The sequence below is a fragment of the Geotrypetes seraphini genome, chromosome 11, assembly GCF_902459505.1.
Source record: "Geotrypetes seraphini chromosome 11, aGeoSer1.1, whole genome shotgun sequence".
Taxonomy (NCBI): domain Eukaryota; kingdom Metazoa; phylum Chordata; class Amphibia; order Gymnophiona; family Dermophiidae; genus Geotrypetes; species Geotrypetes seraphini.
Window position 1 is genome coordinate 66,692,381 of NC_047094.1, and position 20,350 is coordinate 66,712,730.

Below are 20,350 nucleotides of genomic sequence, written 5' to 3' on the forward strand. Positions count from 1 at the left end.
ACAGGTGAAGTCTCATCTGTTCCATCTCTGAAGCTCTCCTCTCTGTTGTTTCCTCTTGTGTGGTAGTTAATTGCATAATGAGGAACTGGGAGGATGGAAACGGCTTGTGATGCAAAGTTTAAGGAGTATTACACAACATATATGAAACTCAACTTCTCAGAAAAAAAAAAAAGAATATGTAGAAATGATGTAAAAAAACATCTGCTCATGATGCAGAGTTCTCTGTAGTTGTCCCTCATCATTCTTGGAAAGGGGCTAATGCACCCTGTGCCCTGTTATGCTTTCATTCTTACTTTGTTGACAAGTGGTAAGATGACAAATGAGAAGATGTAGGTTGGCTGTCTATGGGCTTAAGGAAATATACCTAGTAAAGTATGGAGTACATTTAATGAAAACCCATATGGATAAAGTATAACAAAACGAACCCCCTTCATTATTAATGCGTAGCATGGGTTATAGCGCCAGCATTGATGGTAACTGCTCCGATGCTCATAGAATTCCTACCAGCGTTGGGGCAGTTGCCACCGCTGCTGGCGCTATAACCCACGCTACGCGTTAGTAAAGGAGAGGATAAATTAGCATACTGTATTTTGATCATTCAGTTTGCTTAAGAATCCCAAACAAATGAGTGTGTAAAGTGCTCAGTACCTTGTTTCCTGCAATTGAGTTGCAATGAAAACATCAAGGGACCATCATGGCACTGTTACTATCCCACGTAACACATTTATATGATTGAGTATAGAAATGGGGAAATAAAATAACAGCACTTATCTGTTATTCCCAATATTGAGGCCCCTGTTTAATACATGGAGCGACTCAGCAGTCTAACAATTGCCAATATCGTGACTACTTGTGAACAATGTGCTCCACCTTGTGGCTGCTCATGAAGATACAAATATCATAAACAATAGCTAATCCACGGAATCTCCTCTACCCAGATTTGAGTTTCGCTGGGGGACTTCTTCAGGAGGAGAAGCAACTTAGCTGTGTTGCTAAAATAATTTTTTTTAAAACCCCTTTAGTGTGCTTGATATATACCCTTTTTAAAAGCACATTCAAAGCATATTTTGACTAAACACCATACATACACTGTTACTCGATGTTACCCCACAATATTCACATAATACTTGCTTAATAAATTACTATAACATTCACTCACTGGTAGAAGAATCCAACTAGGACATCCTGAAATGTCATTAATTTCAAATTCCCAATCCTTCAACAACAACTGCTACAATGCCGGCTTGAAAAACAAGCCATGAACATATAAACCAGTTCAGGAAAACGTAATTACCATACGTTAACATTCTTCTGGTTAGCTTTGATGGCTTTTCTTTGTTTTTTCATAACTGTCTTCCCAGATTCGACTGTTCGTTTTACATTTTCTCCCTATCTGTCCTGTCCAGCATCTGTTCCCCTTGAACTTCTCCCATCTGTGTCCCTATCCATTCCCCTGCATCTCTCTGTCAGACTCACCCCTTTTCAAGCAATGTCCCTGTGTCTAGCAGTTCTTATTCTCCATATCTGTCCTTCTCTGTGCCCAGCATTGTATCAGTGCTCCTGTCTCTACACTCAGGCCCCATCTAATCTAATATTTGTGTTTTGCACACACCTAAACAAGCCCTAGGCGACTTGAGGAAGGAAGGGAAGTAGAGTAGGGAGGGAGTAAGAAGCAGAAGAGGAACAGGAACGAAAAACTTAGGCGAATTAAGTAAAGGACAGGTGCTTATAAGAACATAAGAATTGCCACTGCTGGGTCAGACCAGTGGTCCATCATGCCCAGCAGTCTGCTCCCGCGGCGGCCCTTAGGTCAAAGACCAGTGTCCTAATTAAGTCTAGCCTTACCTGTGTACGTTCTGGTTCAGCAGGAATTTGTCTAACTTTGTCTTGTCATAGAAGAATGAATTGCCAAAAAGTGAGGCTTTTAGTTTCTTCCGGAATAAGGTGTGGTTGGTTTCAGTTCTTATAGTCTCTGTGAGATCTAGGATTTCTTCTCTATGTTTCAGTGCCTCTCACTGTGCAGAACCTTCCATCCCTAAGCCAGTCTTTCTCCCCTACCCCTTCAAGTCTGCATCTCTCACTCATCACTCTCACTCTACCAAGCCAGAATCAATCTCTCTTCCCCAACACCTCAAACCAGCATCTCATGCTCTTCCCCCCATCCCCCTGAGCCAGCATCTGTCTTCCCAGGCAGTATCTCTCACCTTCTCTCACCCCTGTCCCCCCCACAGCCATCATGTCTCTCACCTGTCCCCCCATCCATCATCTCTTACTCTCACCCCTGTCCCCCCAGCCATCACCTCTTACTCTCTCACCCCTATCCCCCCAGCCATTATCTCTTATTGTCTCACCCCTGCCCCCAGTCATCATCTCTCACCCCTGTCCTCCAGCCATCATCTGTTACTCTCTCACCCCTGTCCCCCCAGCCAGCATCTCTCATTCCCTCCCCATTGTCCACTACCTCAGCAATGCTGATTCCAGTCAATCGCAACCTGCCAATAAACTCAGGAGTAATCTAAGGAAATACTTTTTTACAGAAGGATGGTAGATGCATAGACTAGTCCCTTAGTAGACATGGAGACAGACTGTGTCTGAAGAGAGCTTGGAACAGGTGTGTGGGATCTCTTAGGGAGATGAGAAGATAGTGGATGCTACAGATGGGCAGACTGGATAGGCCTTTATGTGCCATCATGTTTTTATGTTTCTAGTACATCATCTCCATTCATCTAGTACACTTTTTTTGTTCCTTTCCCCACCCTCATGCACTGTCTTATTTTCTACCTGTCAATCAACATTCTTCTTCCTAACCCCAATATGATGGAATTCTTTGCCATTTACTTTTCGAGGGGTTGCTGAAAAGTTCTTAGCCCAACCAAGAAGGGAATGACATGGAGCTATAAAACTTACAAGTTATTCCACACTAGTCATTAAGCCTGTTACATAAACGGGTGCTAGAATATATGTATGTTTGTCTTTCTGTCTCTCTCCCTCCCACTGTCTCTCTCTCTCCCTGGCCCCCTTTCTCTGTCTTTCTGTCCTTCTCCCTGTGTCTTTCCTCCAGGTATTTCCCTTCCCCTCCAAGTCCCTGTGCAGCAGTATCAGCATTTTCCCCCACCCCCCTTCCCTACTCTTAGCACGATGTGGCCTGCTCCTTTTGGCCCCTCCCCCTTCCCTCCCGCGGTGTAGCCTGCTCCAAGGGCCCCCCCCTTCCCTTATTGTGTTTCCCGCAGGCAGGCCCAGCTTCTCCCTGCACGTACCGTTTTTTTTTTTTCTGTTTCCCTCCCTCGCGTGGCTGCCTGCCTGGTCGCATTGAGCGGCTCACAGCTGGAGTCTCTTTCGGCGCTTCCCTGCCCGGTCTGCGGTCTGGCCTGCTCTGGCCGAGTGTCGCAGTGCTCCTCTCGATCCCCGCCAGCATCGGAAGCCTTCTCCAACGCTGGTGCGGCTCATGAGAGGAGCCGACACCGCGAGCAGGGAGTCCAACGCTGGCGGCTGGGAAGCAGTAAGGCTGGGGACTCGCGCATGCACACTCTTACGGCCACGGATCTATATATCACAGATCAGAGATCACAGAAGCACGCAGTTGAGTGCGCATGCGCAGCTAGGGGTTTTATATATATAGATATTCACCCCTAAGTTCAACACACTTGGCACATCATATCTGAAGTTTCTGCAACCCTTCCAAAAAATATTCTGATATTTGGTCACTGAAAAACTACTGCGCTGCTGCAATCACCTCCAAATCACTCATATATTGTCACCCTTTCAAACTCTTTTTAAGGTTTGGAAACAGAAAATAGTCAGATGGAGCAAGACCTGGTGAGTAGGGTGGATGGTCTATATACACTGAAACCCCAACTGTGTCAAAACATCCATCGTTTTGCCAGCCTTGTGAGCAGGTGCATTGTCTTGCAAAAAGAGAACTCCTTTCCGCAGGTTCCCTCTCCTTTTTCTTTCAATGTCTCCTTTAATTGACACAGCAAGTTACAGTAGTATTTATTAATAATAATAATAATAATAATAATAATAATAATAACAGCTTATATACCGCAATACCGTGAAGTTCTATGTGGTTTACAAAGATTAAGCAAAGGTACAAATTGATTGACTTTAAGAGGGGAGGAAGAAAGAGGGTTAATAGGACAGGAAATCCATTTTTGAGGAGAGAGTGATCAATAGAACAAGTTAATCACTAAAGAGGGGAGAGAGAAGAGAGGATCAGTTGTCTAGATACTTTAGGAACAGGTGTGTTTTCAGACGTTTCCTAAATTCCTCATAAGTAGTGGGCGAAAGCAATTGTTCTAGGTCTTTACCCCATGATGCTGCTTGGTGCGAGAGAAGGTGTTCATGGTGTTTTTTCAGTTTACAACCTCTCACTGGGGGGGGGGAAACGAAGTTGGAATGTGAGCTTCTCTTGTGTCTATTGGCTGAGAAGACGAAAAGGTCAGTTATATATTTAGTGGCAAGTCCTTGTAGTGCTTTGAAGCAGAAGCAGGCAAATTTAAACTTTACGCGCGCCTCCATTGGCAATCAATGCAGCTGCTGGTAATAGGGTGTCACGTGGTCAAACTTCCTCAGCCCAAAGATCAGTTTGACCGCTGCATTTAATCAGCACAGCAAGTACAGTAGTCAGTCATAACAACACCTTCCTGAATCCAAAACACTGTGGCAAAGACCTATCCTGCTGACTTGGCCTTGGAGAAATTGAGTGCTGTCATTGCATGCGCTGTTGTTTTATCTCAGGATCATAGTGATGTAACCATGTTTCATCAAAAGTAACTAGTGTCCACTTGTTGTTTCTCATCAGCATTCAAACATTTGGGCACCCACATTGCTGACAGCTTCTGCATACCCAGCTGTAGCATTTTAACCAATATTCGCCGATCTACCAAAATCTTATCATGGACATGATCAACAATTTCAGGAATTGACACTGTTTGAGGCCTCCCAGACCTTGCTGCATCTTCAGTCTCAAAATCTTCATGCTGAAAGTTTGCACACCACTTCCTCACTGTAGAGTATGATGGCCATTTGTCACTCATTGTTTGCATCATATATTCATGAAATTCCTTTTGGAGTTTTCTTCTGCAGGAATAGGAACTTCTTGACAGTTTGGAATTCTACATTTGAAAATTCCACACTTTTCATTGACATGGTTTAATCAATGATCTAAAACAATGTCAAAACATAGCGTTATGATTCTGCAAATTGGCACTTTTCAAAATAAAATAACACTCTTTTGAGCTACTGTAGCAAAATAATGGTCAGAATTTAGGAAGTTGGTTGGGCTGAGCTCGCATTTGCTTTTCCACTAGATTAGCGACCTGAAGTGGTCCTGGTTGTACCAGATAGTTTACCTAATAGTCTGATATATTTCTACTGAGAGACATCATATCTGTATCTATTCCTATTTTTTCTATTCAAAATTTCTATTTGATTAGGCATTCCTTTCCTTTTTCCAATTAGCCTGGAAACCACTTTGCTGTGACAACTAAAGGCAATATAGTAAGTCTTTAATAAACATTAAACAAGAAAAAAACATAAAAGGACACTCGGGAAACTAGAAGGGAACAATGGATGCTTTAATAATCTTTCATAGTGTATTATCAAATTATAGAATAAGGAAGTCAGAAGATAGGGTCAGTTAGTAGGTGACACTCTGTTTGTTATACTGGCGGAGATATTCCAGTTCAATGAATCCCTTCAGTTCCAGACTACAGCATTACCATCAGGCAATTTCTTTTCACACTAAGGTGCTGTGTAGATTGGCTGATTCCACCAGGAGATGTCAAAGTTCGCTCAACTTGCTTTTAACTTTTCAGAACATCGTAAATAGATTGATTTCGGAACTGCAAGTCCTGAAAATCAAATGGACATGCATAAGTATCTGCAAGTCCATCATAGAGAATACAGAGGCAGCCACATAAAATTATGAGCTAAATTTTAAAGAATGCAATGTTGTTGGCATACACTAGCTCCAATAATACACACTGGCCCTTATTTTAAAAGATCTTGTCGCAATGTAAGTTAAGTACTATTGTGAAAAAATATTTTTTACTCGGTGGCTGTTCAATATGTGATTATACATATTTTTGAAAACTAATTTACAAAACCAGGTTTTTGACCTATGATATTATCTATCGCCCTATTTACAGTACTGTGTTTTTAGTTACATGGGCGTTTACGAGTTTTAAGGCCTTATCCACCCATGATCCCCTTCCACTTCTGAGATCTACACACTAGAATTTACACACACTACTTTATAGAATATGCTTAGAAAGTTGTGCACATAAATTCTAATTCATGCCAAGTTAATTGGCAACTATCGGGGCTGATTGACATATCAACCAATTAAGTTGTATATGCAAATCAGCAATGCACACACATTTGCGCGTGCAACTTCAGCTGAAGTATTTGGGGGCTACCATATATGTCAGCACTTACATGTACAAGTTACCAAGGTTCTTCTATTCAATAACTCAATGCGTATCTTTGTAAAATGGCTGCTATTGCTGTATGTACCAGCAAATACACTGTATGTGCACTCCTTCATGTATTCTAAAAAGGGCTCTGCTTCAATGAATCCTTTTCTAAAATAATCTCCAAATTGTATATGTCCCAACCTGGATGCAGCAGTTCCGATTTCTCTAAAATGGGGCTCCATACTGACAGATTTCATTCTATAAAAGTGGTAATTACTCTAAAGTTGCATGCCAATTTTGGTGCCCCATGGGCACCAGTTCTATAATGCATGCCACCATTGATGCTCCAAAAATATAACTTGCCATTAATTATGCCATAAACATAGAGGGGCACTTTGGATATGATGTCTAAGTCCAATTTTAGATGTTTTGTGAAAAATGTCCAAAAATTATGTGTCCCACGACAACATTTTCAGTAACTTCCCCCAAGATCTGGAACTCCTTATCAATTCACATTAGGGAGAAAGAAAAACCTAGATAAATTTAAAGGGGCATAGAAATGTTTCCTCTTCAAAGGCGCCTACGAACACTAATGCATCTCCTTTTACCTACCAGGTAGCTCGTAGCTATGAAGCAGTTCCCCCTTTCCTCTTGCTTTTTTTTTTTTTTTCCTTTTTATGTTCTCTTTTCTAAAATTTATTGTAGTTCTGCCCCTCTACCTCTTGTTTAACTGTATGTCTGTCGAGACCATGTATTCTGTTTTTTTACATGTCTTTGTTTCTAATATTTTGTATTCCCTCATTTTTATTGTATATTTTTATTGTGTATCAAATTCATAATAAAACTTGGAAACTTGATTTTTGAACCGGAAAAACATCTTTTTTTTTTAAATCACCATTTTCTAGATGCTTTCTTTAGGTACCATTTACAAAATAAAAAATCCTCATAGGAAAAAATGCACAAAACAAGCCATTGGAATGTCTGGGTACCAGCAAGCAGAGCACTGGGGCAACCTAGGAGCACTGCAGTGTTCTTTGCATAAAAGGTCTCAGGTACAACTTTCACCATAACCAATTGTACCTCACTGTACACCTCTAAATTATCCTGAAGCTTTCAGGTGCCACCCATATGTAGGTACAACAGTTATTCAGTGTTTTTTAGAGGGCTCATACTTACCACCACAAGTGTACCAGTTAGAGTTGGATAAGGCCCTGGGTCCCTTTCTCTACAGTCCACTGTACCTACTATTCTGGCATTGAATACTTGGAGCTAATTTAGATGGTGACAGTCAGCACTTAAAAAATGCTGACTGTCCCTGGCAGAATATTAACAGGTTAATGATCATAGCAGATTTTCTTACTATATAAACAGAGGATGGTGCTCTGGGATTCAAGGTGTTCACCTGTAGGGGAGAAAGAAATCATTTTAGCCATAGGAATAAACAGAAGGGACAGGAAGACTTTCTTTGAAGAGCACCTTTTATGCATAAACTTACAATATCTGGAAAAATCATAGACTGGGCTCCCTGCCAATGTTGCATCTCCTGTTGCAGCTGGGAGGGAGAGGTACCAGCAGCAGAAGGAGTGTGGCTCTACTTATAGGCCAGATTAACTGATACCACATTTGGAATGAGAGGGACTGGGCCAGTCAATTCAATTGTGAAGAGGGCCATACTAGGACAAATTGAAGGACCATTAAACTCAGTATCCTATTTCCAACAGTGGCCACTCCAGGTCACAAGTAGTGAATGACACAGGGACAAATTTGTCTCTATCTCCACGAGATCTATCTCCTTCCCTGTCCCATCCCTAAAAGCTCTGTCCTCATCTACACAAGCCTCGAACACTTATGAATGTAAACTGTTTGAGGCTTGTGCAGATGAGAGCAGAGCTTGTAGGGATGGGGCAGGGACTGGGACAGAACTCGTAGGGACAGGATGGGGATGGAGATAATTCCTGTGGGGAGAGGGACAAATTTATCCCTGTGTCATTCTCTAGTCACAAGTAGCTGGCAAGATCCCAAGGAGAAAAAACAGATTTTATGTTGCTTATCCTAGAAATAAGTAGTGGATTTTCCCATCATAATAATGGCTTATGGACATTTAGGAAATTATCCAATCCTTTTTAAAACCCTGCTAAGCTAATTGCTTTCACTGCATTCTCTGGACAACTTTGGGAACCACCCCAGTACTAACTGAGTAGGTGCTGCTGCAGATAGAGCAGATATTCAATGATACTATCCAGTTAAGTAGGTAGAAGCCTTCCCACTCAGTTCGATCCCACAGAATAGCAACCCAGTGATTTAAAGAAAGTTTGCTGGGGTCTACTTCAACACCCAACCACCTGCCTAAGATTTGCCTTGTATTTGATAAGAACATAAGAATTTTCCTACTGGGTCAGACCAAGGGTCTATCCGTATATGGTGATTTGGTTTAGGATGAGCTGGGGAGGGCTTTGATAGAAGCTTCAGTGACAGGATGGTTAGAATAGGCTGGAGTAGGCTTCAATGGCAGTGGGAACCTAAAGACAGCACTGGGTGGACTTCTATGGTCTATTGCCCATAAATATTAAAGAAAAGATGATTTAACCATGAATGTATAATGAGTGTGAATATTGGGGTGACTGGATGGACCATTCAGGTCTTTATCTGCTGTTACTATGTTACTATCTAGACCAGTACCTTCTTTCCAACAGTGGCCAATACAGGTTACAGGTACCCAGCAGAGTCCCAAAAGTGGCAAGATTCCATGCTTCTTAGCATCAGGGATGGACAGTAGCTTTCTCCAGGTCTACCTTAATAATGCTTTATGAACTTTTCCATCAGGAATTTGTTCATGGTCTTTTTAAAAACCAGCTATATTAACTGCTGTACCCACTTGCTCCCGCAATGAGTTCCAGAACTTAATTATACACTGAGGAGTAAACTCTATATATGTTGCGTAAAAGATCGGTGCTGAAAAGGCTGGTGATCAGCGCGATTCTATAAACTGACCCTGAAGTCCGCGCAGTTTATAGAATCATCACTAGCATCCGTATGACTAACATTTACAATCTCCTAGCAGGAGACATCAACCATCACCTCGAGCAAGAAGAAAACCCCAATGTTGCAGACTTATACTCCTTCCTCACATCAATAGGCTTCACCAAGCCCCCCCTTACCACAACACACAACAAAGGACACCAGCTTGAAATGGTCACCTTCCTTTCCAACTCCTCCACTACCCCCAACATAAATCTCACAAAACAAAATTGGTCTAATACCCCCTGGTCCGACCACCTCCTATGTCATTTTGAACTATCCTGGTTCAAAAAACAACCAGACAGGAAACACACACATAAAGACGATGACCTGGACAAGAGAAAAAATCAATCCAGTAAATTTCTGGTCCCATTACACCCTCCCTCCTAACCACGACCCCAACCCCAACTTCCACCTTGACTGGAAAAACTTCAGCAACCAAGTCCTCAATACCATCGCCCTCCTAAAACTCCGCAAGAAAACCCCTCGGCCCCCAAATAAATGGTTTGATGCGGATCTCTCAGCCTTAAAACGCGAAGTAAGGAAACTAGAAAGAACATGGCGTAAATCAGGGACTGACAATGATAGACTTATCTGGCAACGAAAAGTCATCGAATACAAAAAATTAATCGCTGAAAAACGCAGCAAATATTACTCCCAACTCATCAACACCCCTTCTCTAAATAGTAAATCACTTTTCAGATTAGTTAACTCCCTTCTAGACACCGATTCATACAAACGGTCCAGCTCAGAACTCCTGCCTCCCGCAACAATCCTAGCTGACCACTTTGCCAACAAAATCCAAACCTTAAAATCATCTCTTACTACTCCCAACACCGAGACAATATTCAACCTTCCAGCAATAGACACAACAGGTTCAAGGGCCGACATGACCTGGAGCTCCTTTGAAAGCCCTGACTGGAGCCTTTTTCTCAAACTCTTCTCCAAATACGCCAACTCCAACTGCCTGTTAGACAACTGTTTTTGAACCGGAAAAACATCTTTTTTTTTAAATCACCATTTTCTAGATGCTTTCTTTAGGTACCATTTACAAAATAAAAAATCCTCATAGGAAAAAATGCACAAAACAAGCCATTGGAATGTCTGGGTACCAGCAAGCAGAGCACTGGGGCAACCTAGGAGCACTGCAGTGTTCTTTGCATAAAAGGTCTCAGGTACAACTTTCACCATAACCAATTGTACCTCACTGTACACCTCTAAATTATCCTGAAGCTTTCAGGTGCCACCCATATGTAGGTACAACAGTTATTCAGTGTTTTTTAGAGGGCTCATACTTTCCACCACAAGTGTACCAGTTAGAGTTGGATAAGGCCCTGGGTCCCTTTCTCTACAGTCCACTGTACCTACTACTCTGGCATTGAATACTTGGAGCTAATTTAGATGGTGACAGTCAGCACTTAAAAAATGCTGACTGTCCCTGGCAGAATATTAACAGGTTAATGATCATAGCAGATTTTCTTACTATATAAACAGAGGATGGTGCTCTGGGATTCAAGGTGTTCACCTGTAGGGGAGAAAGAAATCATTTTAGCCATAGGAATAAACAGAAGGGACAGGAAGACTTTCTTTGAAGAGCACCTTTTATGCATAAACTTACAATATCTGGAAAAATCATAGACTGGGCTCCCTGCCAATGTTGCATCTCCTGTTGCAGCTGGGAGGGAGAGGTACCAGCAGCAGAAGGAGTGTGGCTCTACTTATAGGCCAGATTAACTGATACCACATTTGGAATGAGAGGGACTGGGCCAGTCAATTCAATTGTGAAGAGGGCCATACTAGGACAAATTGAAGGACCATTAAACTCAGTATCCTATTTCCAACAGTGGCCACTCCAGGTCACAAGTAGTGAATGACACAGGGACAAATTTGTCTCTATCTCCACGAGATCTATCTCCTTCCCTGTCCCATCCCTAAAAGCTCTGTCCTCATCTACACAAGCCTCGAACACTTATGAATGTAAACTGTTTGAGGCTTGTGCAGATGAGAGCAGAGCTTGCAGGGATGGGGCAGGGACTGGGACAGAACTCGTAGGGACAGGATGGGGATGGAGATAATTCCTGTGGGGAGAGGGACAAATTTATCCCTGTGTCATTCTCTAGTCACAAGTAGCTGGCAAGATCCCAAGGAGAAAAAACAGATTTTATGTTGCTTATCCTAGAAATAAGTAGTGGATTTTCCCATCATAATAATGGCTTATGGACATTTAGGAAATTATCCAATCCTTTTTAAAACCCTGCTAAGCTAATTGCTTTCACTGCATTCTCTGGACAACTTTGGGAACCACCCCAGTACTAACTGAGTAGGTGCTGCTGCAGATAGAGCAGATATTCAATGATACTATCCAGTTAAGTAGGTAGAAGCCTTCCCACTCAGTTCGATCCCACAGAATAGCAACCCAGTGATTTAAAGAAAGTTTGCTGGGGTCTACTTCAACACCCAACCACCTGCCTAAGATTTGCCTTGTATTTGATAAGAACATAAGAATTTTCCTACTGGGTCAGACCAAGGGTCTATCCGTATATGGTGATTTGGTTTAGGATGAGCTGGGGAGGGCTTTGATAGAAGCTTCAGTGACAGGATGGTTAGAATAGGCTGGAGTAGGCTTCAATGGCAGTGGGAACCTAAAGACAGCACTGGGTGGACTTCTATGGTCTATTGCCCATAAATATTAAAGAAAAGATGATTTAACCATGAATGTATAATGAGTGTGAATATTGGGGTGACTGGATGGACCATTCAGGTCTTTATCTGCTGTTACTATGTTACTATCTAGACCAGTACCTTCTTTCCAACAGTGGCCAATACAGGTTACAGGTACCCAGCAGAGTCCCAAAAGTGGCAAGATTCCATGCTTCTTAGCATCAGGGATGGACAGTAGCTTTCTCCAGGTCTACCTTAATAATGCTTTATGAACTTTTCCATCAGGAATTTGTTCACGGTCTTTTTAAAAACCAGCTATATTAACTGCTGTACCCACTTGCTCCCGCAATGAGTTCCAGAACTTAATTATACACTGAGGAGTAAACTCTATATATGTTGCGTAAAAGATCGGTGCTGAAAAGGCTGGTGATCAGCGCGATTCTATAAACTGACCCTGAAGTCCGCGCAGTTTATAGAATCATCACTAGCATCCGTATAACTAACATTTACAACCTCCTAATAGGAGACATCAACCTTCACCTCGAGCAAGAAGAAAACCCCAATGTTGCAGACTTATACTCCTTCCTCACATCAATAGGCTTCACCAAGCCCCCCCTTACCACAACACACAACAAAGGACACCAGCTTGAAATGGTCACCTTCCTTTCCAACCCCTCCACTACCCCCAACATAAATCTCACAAAACAAAATTGGTCTAATACCCCCTGGTCCGACCACCTCCTATGTCATTTTGAACTATCCTGGTTCAAAAAACAACCACAAAAAATTGCACCCTCCAAAATACAGGACAAAAAAGTCACCTTTCTTTACAAAAAGGGAGAAAAGACCTCAGTGTCTAATAGGGGCTCTTTAAGCTTCCCATATAGACAGGCTAGTTTTAAACAGAATTTAATCCTAGCAGACACATCCTTGGTCAGAAAAACTCCCAATTAGTAAGTGAACCTCTATTCTAATTTTCTAATAGTTTTATATATTTTCTTATAATTTTATATATTTTTTTAAACTTTTCTTCAAACAACAATTGTCAAAAATAGAAGTCACTTATCTGAGCACTTCGATATTCAGGTGTAGTCCTGGAGTAAAGCAAGCAGGAAAAACTGCTCTATGGAAAAAAGCTATCAGTCAAAACATTCTTCCAAAATATCCAACAGGGGCCCCTGTTTCGCAACAAAATGCTTCATCAGGGATTTGCACAAGTAAACAACGCCAAGCGTTAGTCCGTTCTAACCCAGTCAATGGATCCATTGACTGGGTTAGAACTGCTCTATGGAAAAAAGCTATCAGTCAAAACATTCTTCCAAAATATCCAACAGGGGCCCCTGTTTCGCAACAAAATGTTTCATCAGGGATTTGCACAAGTAAACAACGCCAAGCGTTAGTCCGTTCTAACCCAGTCAATGGATCCATTGACTGGGTTAGAACGGACTAACGCTTGGCGTTGTTTACTTGTGCAAATCCCTGACGAAGCATTTTGTTGCGAAACAGGGGCCCCTGTTGGATATTTTGGAAGAATGTTTTGACTGATAGCTTTTTCCCATAGAGCAGTTTTTCCTGCTTGCTTTACTCCAGGACTACACCTGAATATCGAAGTGCTCAGATAAGTGACTTCTATTTTTGACAATTGTTGTTTGAAGAAAAGTTTAAAAAAATATATAAAATTATAAGAAAATATATAAAACTATTAGAAAATTAGAATAGAGGTTCACTTACTAATTGGGAGTTTTTCTGACCAAGGATGTGTCTGCTAGGATTAAATTCTGTTTAAAACTAGCCTGTCTATATGGGAAGCTTAAAGAGCCCCTATTAGACACTGAGGTCTTTTCTCCCTTTTTGTAAAGAAAGGTGACTTTTTTGTCCTGTATTTTGGAGGGTGCAATTTTTTGTGATTTATTTTGGGCATCCTTTTCTTGATTTTTTGGATATTTTTCAAAAAACAACCAGACAGGAAACACACACATAACCAAACAAAGACGATGACCTGGACAAGAGAAAAAATCAATCCAGTAGATTTCTGGTCCCATTACACCCTCCCTCCTAACCACGACCCCAACCCCAACTTCCACCTTGACTGGAAAAACTTCAGCAACCAAGTCCTCAATACCATCAGCCCCCTAAAACTCCGCAAGAAAACCCCTCGGCCCCCAAATAAATGGTTTGATGCGGATCTCTCAGCCTTAAAACGCGAAGTAAGGAAACTAGAAAGAACATGGCGTAAATCAGGGACTGACAATGATAGACTTATCTGGCAACGAAAAGTCATCGAATACAAAAAATTAATCACCGAAAAACGCAGCAAATATTACTCCCAACTCATCAACACCCCTTCTCTAAATAGTAAATCACTTTTCAGATTAGTTAACTCCCTTCTAGACACCGATTCATACAAACGGTCCAGCTCAGAACTCCTGCCTCCCGCAACAATCCTAGCTGACCACTTTGCCAACAAAATCCAAACCTTAAAATCATCTCTTACTACTCCCAACACCGAGACAATATTCAACCTTCCAGCAATAGACACAACAGGTTCAAGGGCCGACATGACCTGGAGCTCCTTCGAAAGCCCTGACTGGAGCCTTTTTCTCAAACTCTTCTCCAAATACGCCAACTCCAACTTCCTGTTAGACAACTGCCCACCTGCCATCATTAAATCCACCCCCCCCCAATTCAAAGCCAATCTCTTCAATTGGGTCACACTATGCCTGTCCACTGATCTCTTCCCGACTGAACTCGGACACATTCTCGTATCCCCCCGCCTCAAAAACAACAAAGAACCCATCTCCTCCGCTGCCAACTATAGACCCATCGCTAACATACCACTCTTCCAAAAACTCATAGAAGGCCTCATTAACCATGACCTCACAAACTACCTAGAAAATTTCAACATCCTTCATGATTCTCAATCCGGCTTCCGCTCAAACCACAGCACTGAAACGGTCATAGCTGCTCTAACCAATTACCTCCTCCACCTATTCTCACTGGGCAAAAGCGCCCTCGTACTCCAGTTCGACCTAAGCAGCGCTTTCGACCTGGTCGACCACGACATCATGCTCCGCTGCCTCGATTCCATCGGCATCTCCGACCAAGTACTTAACTGGTTCTCAAGCTTCCTAACCAACCGCACATATCAGGTCCACAGCAATGGAACCTTCTCCCATCAATGGCGTAACTCCTGCGGAGTCCCACAAGGCTCCCCATTATCCCCCTCCCTTTTCAACATTTACTTGACCCCTCTAGCACGGATACTAGCCGACCTAAACCTTAAATCATTCATATACGCCGATGACATCACCATCATCATCCCCCTAACCTCATTCACTCAACAGACGGAACAACTCACCTCCTCTATCCTCACCAAGCTAGAACAATGGACCTCACAATTTAAACTAAAATTAAACACAGAAAAAACCAAAATCTTCCTGGCAAGCCCTACCAACAAAATAACAAACACTTCCCTGAAACTGAACGGCCTAGAATACCCCATCAACCCCACTATAAAAATACTCGGAGTCATCTTAGATAGAAGCTTGACCTTCGAAGCCCACACCAGTGCCCAGGTCAAAAAATGCTTCTGTTCCCTCTGGAAACTTCGCACCATCAAACACCACTTCGACCACCTCTCCTTCCGTCTACTGGTCCAATCACTAATCCTAAGCATACTGGACTACTGTAACATCATATACCTGGGAGCCTATAAAAACACCATCAAACATCTTAGAATAGTACAAAATGCCACTGTCCACCTCATTTTCGGCCTCAAAAAATATGACCACGTCAGCCCCTATTACTCCAAACTCCACTGGCTGCCGGTGGAGGCAAGAATCTTCTTTAAATTCGCCTGCCTCTGCTTCAAAACCTTAGCAGGCTCTTCTCCAACTTACCTATCTGAGCACCTCGAAATTGCAAGCCCCTCTCGTACTCGAAATACCTACCTGTTTTCTTTTCCCTCCCTGAAGGGCTGCCTCTACAAAAAATTCCTCAACCGATCCCTAGCATTCCAAGCGGGCAAATGGAGCAAATGCCTCTCCACCCTCATCTCCAATTCCCCCCCCCCCCTATCAAACTTTCAGGAAGTTAACTAAAACCTACCTCTTTGACAAATTCCTCTAAACGTTCTCCTCCCCTCCCTCCTCCTCCTCTGACCTTGACCCTCCCCAGACTCTTTACCGCCGTATGTAACTCTTCCATTTGTAACTCTGCTGTAGTAACTCATAGCAAACATAACTACTCCGAATATATTACCTACCTGCAAAAATTAACTTCTCCGTAAATATATCGTCTAAAATGTAAATTTAACTTGATTGAAATTTGTAAATTTGTAAATTTAACTTGATTGAAAAATGCATTGTCCAAAATGTTAATGTAACATTAACGAAATTGTATCTTCGCTGTAATTGTACAGTCTCTTCTTCTGTTAACCGCATAGAACTTCCATGGTTATGCGGTATACAAGAATAAAGTTATTATTATTATTTAGGCACATTTAATTTATGCTAATGAAAAACAAGGCCTAAGTGCATGCATCTTTGTTGTGCATGGATCAGGCATGTTCAATAATGGTGCACCTAACTTTTAGGAATGCCCATAACCCACCCCTGCTTTCCCCTGGCCATACCTCCATTTGAGATCTGCACACTAGAATTTACGTGCAACCACCTTATAGAATACCCTTAGAAAGTTGTGTGCATAAATTCTAATTCCTGCCAATTAGTGCTTGTTAATTAGCACTTAGCGCAGATTGGCTTATTAAACAAGCACATGCCGTTGTACAGATCCATGGTGAGACCTCATCTGGAATACTGTGTACAATTCTGGAGGCCACATTACCGAAAAGATGTGCTGAGAATTGAGTCAGTTCAACGAATGGCCACCAGGATGGTCTCGGGGCTCAAGGATCTCTCATACGAGGAGAGGGTGAATAAATTGTGGCTGTACTCTCTCAAAGAACGCAGGGAGAGGGGAGACATGAACGAGCCGTTTAAATATGTCACCGGTCGTATTGAGGAGGAAGATGATATTTTCTTTCTTAAAGGACCCTCGGCCACAAGAGGGCATCCACTTAAAATCAGGGGCGGGAAATTTCATGACGACACCAGGAAGTATTTCTTCACCAAAAGAGTGGTCGATCATTGGAATATACTTCCAGTGCAGGTGATTAAGGCCAGCAGCATGCCAGATTTTAAGAGTAAATGGGATACGCATGTGGGATTTCTAAGAGGGTAAAGTTGGGGGGAGGGTCATCAGAGTGGGCAGACTTGATGGGCTATGGGATATCTAAGAGGGTAAAGTTAGGGGGGTGGGTCTTTAGTGTGGGCAGACTTGATGGGCTATGGCCCTTTTCTGCCCTCATTTTTCTATGTTTCTATGCAAAACGTCAATGCACACAGATTTGTGCATGCAACTTTGGCTACAGAACACAGGATCTGGGGGCGAGTGAAAACATGTTTTCTGCTATTTGTTTTAAATGTACCACTATAGGCTCCTTTTACTAAGGTGCACTAGTGGTTTTAGCGTACGCTTAGTGTGTGCTACAATACCACACACGTTAAACGCTAATGCCTCCATAGAGCTTGCGTTAGTATTTTTCATTTAGTGTGTGGATAGCTCTCCCCTACTTTTTGTTCCAAGTTTATTAATTGTTTATATACTGCCTATCAATGGAGGTTGTCTAAGTGGTTTTACATTTAGGTTTCTCATTTTGTCCTATCTGTCCCAGTGGGCTCACAATCTACCTAGTGTACCAAGATTTGACCTTCAACTGTCTCTTTGCTAAAGAGACCTAAAGAGAGGCGTAACCAGTAGAAGAAAGAAGATGTTGATGTCCCTGTACAGGTTGTTGGTGAGGCCCCACTTGGAGTATTGTGTTCAGTTATGGAGACCGTATCTGGCGAAGGACATAAGAAGATTTGAAGTGGTCCAGAGGAGGGCAACAAAAATGATAGGTGGTTTGCGCCAAAAGACATATGAGGAGAGACTGGATGCCCTGAATATATATACCCTAGAGGAAAGGAGGGACAGGGGAGATATGATTCAGACGTTCAAGTACTTGAAAGGTATTAACGTAGAACAAAATCTTTTCCAGAGAAAGGAAAATGGTAAAACCAGAAGGCATAATTTCAGGCTGAGGGGTGGTAGACTCAAGAGCAATGTAAGGAAATTCTTTACGGAGAGGGTGGTGGATGCCTGGAATGCGCTCCCGAGAGAGGTGGTGGAGAGGAAAATGATGACGGAGTTAAAAAAAGCGTGGGATGAACACAGAGGATCTAGAATCAGAAAATAATAGTAAATATTGAAAACTAAGACCAGTACTTGGCAGACTTGCACGGTCTATGTCCATTTGGTTGAGGATGGGCTGGGGACGGCTTCAGTGGCTGAGATGGTATAGATGGGCTGGAGTGATCTTTGATGGAGACTTCAGTAGTTGGAATGTAAGCACAGTACCGAGCAGAGCTTTGGATTCTTGCCCAAAAGTAGCTAAGAAGAAGAAAATTTTTTTTAAAAATTTGAATCAGGTTGGGCAGACTGAATGGACCATTCAGGTCTTTATCTACCGTCATCTACTGTGTTACTATGTTACTAACCTCTTAAGATTTTTCTCAAGTTAGAGTGCTTTCAACCCATCCCTCATTTTGGCCACTTTCTCTGTACCTTTTCTAGAGCCACTATATCTTTCTTTTTTTGTGTGTGTGTATTTTATGCATCAAAGAATACTTTAAACGGGGGAATGTAGGAGAGGCAGATGATCTGCAATGCAAGCAAAGCAGAACAAACAGCAGACCAGACAAACATAAAATATGAGGAAGTTTAATTTGGGTTTTGGGTTTGGATTTTGATCTGTCTTACAGTTTTTGCCTCTGACATAACCTCTGGGCAAAATATGGTCACATCAGGCATATGTTTTTGTTTTGATCAAAGTTCCTCATATTTTACGATTGTCTGGTCTGCTGTTTGTTCTGCTTTGTAATACTCTGACTAGGAAATTCAGCAACATATTGTAATTATATAGCAAAAGAAACATAGCCCATACAAAAGGAAGGTAATAATGTAACATTAACAGTTCCACAACAGAGATGAACCGAGTTTCACATTAAGTCATGGAACGCTGATAATTAAAATGAAATAAAGAAAAAGGGAATAGCAGAGTGTCTAAATTATACTGCATGACTTTAATTCCAGAAATAATCAAACAATTAATTAGTTATACAGTTTCCTTCCAGAAAGAATCTTAGCTGTGAGGGCTGATAGAAAATAGATGTTTTTGTGCTCAGTGCATCTTTCTTTAGGTACCATTTTCAAACATAAAACCATCCTGTGCAAAAATGCACAAAATCAAGCCACAGGGATGTCTGGGATCCAACGTTTTTAGTAGACTGGCTAAACAGAATCCCAGCACAGCAGCTGGACAGCCTAGGTACTACGGTGCAATTCACAAAAAAGGTCCCAGGTACAGGAACCCCCCCCCCCAAAAAAAAAAAATAAAAATAAAATAAATTAAAAAAAAAAAAAAAAAAAAAAAATATATATATATATATTCCTCACTGTGCATCACTACAATAGCCTCAAGCCTACAAATGACACCATAATTTGAGATTGAGGGGTGGTAGACTCAACACTAATGTTAGGAAATTCTTCTTTACAGAAAGGGTGGTTGATGCCTGGAATGCATTCCTGAGGAAGGTGGTAGAGAGGAAAATGGTGACAGAGTTCAAACAAGCATGGGATGAACACAGAGGATCTCTAATCAGAAAATAATGGGTATACAGCATATTGAAGGAACTAAGGCCAGTACTGGGCAGATTTGTATGGTCTGTGTCCCGTATATGGACATTCAGTTGAGGATGGACTGGGGAGGGCTTCGATGGCTGGGATGGTTTAGATGGACTGGAGTGAGCTTTGACAGAGACTCCAGTAGATAGAACCTAAGCAGGGCTCTGGGTACCTGGCCCAGAAATGTCTAAGAAAAAGGACCATTTAAATTAAATTATAAATTTATAGAGTGTACGGTTGGGCAGACTGGATGGACCATTTAGGTCTTTATCTGCCATCAGATTACTATATGTAGGTTCAGCAGGTAGTTAGTGGTTTTTGGAAGGCTCACACTTTCTACCACTGGTTTCCTTCTTTACAGTTAACTGCACTGACCAGTTGTCTACTCTTAGGGCCTGCTTACTGCTTTAATAGAAATGGCCATCATATCTAAAGCTGTTTTAGAGTTGTCATAGAGCCTCGTCTCC

The 20,350-nt window shown here is 42.0% G+C and overlaps 1 protein-coding gene across 1 annotated transcript in view; it reads right to left on the reverse strand.

Annotated features, from left to right (window-relative positions):
- Nucleotides 1-5,558: 5,558 nt before the first annotated feature.
- The window catches only part of LOC117368842, a 211,742-nt gene continuing 196,950 nt past the window's right edge, over nucleotides 5,559-20,350 (reverse strand). Inside the window, 3 exon segments of the mRNA XM_033962586.1 lie at nucleotides 5,559-5,855; nucleotides 7,780-7,821; nucleotides 10,921-10,962. Coding sequence (XP_033818477.1) covers nucleotides 5,808-5,855; nucleotides 7,780-7,821; nucleotides 10,921-10,962 — 132 coding nt within the window. The 3' untranslated portion in view covers nucleotides 5,559-5,807.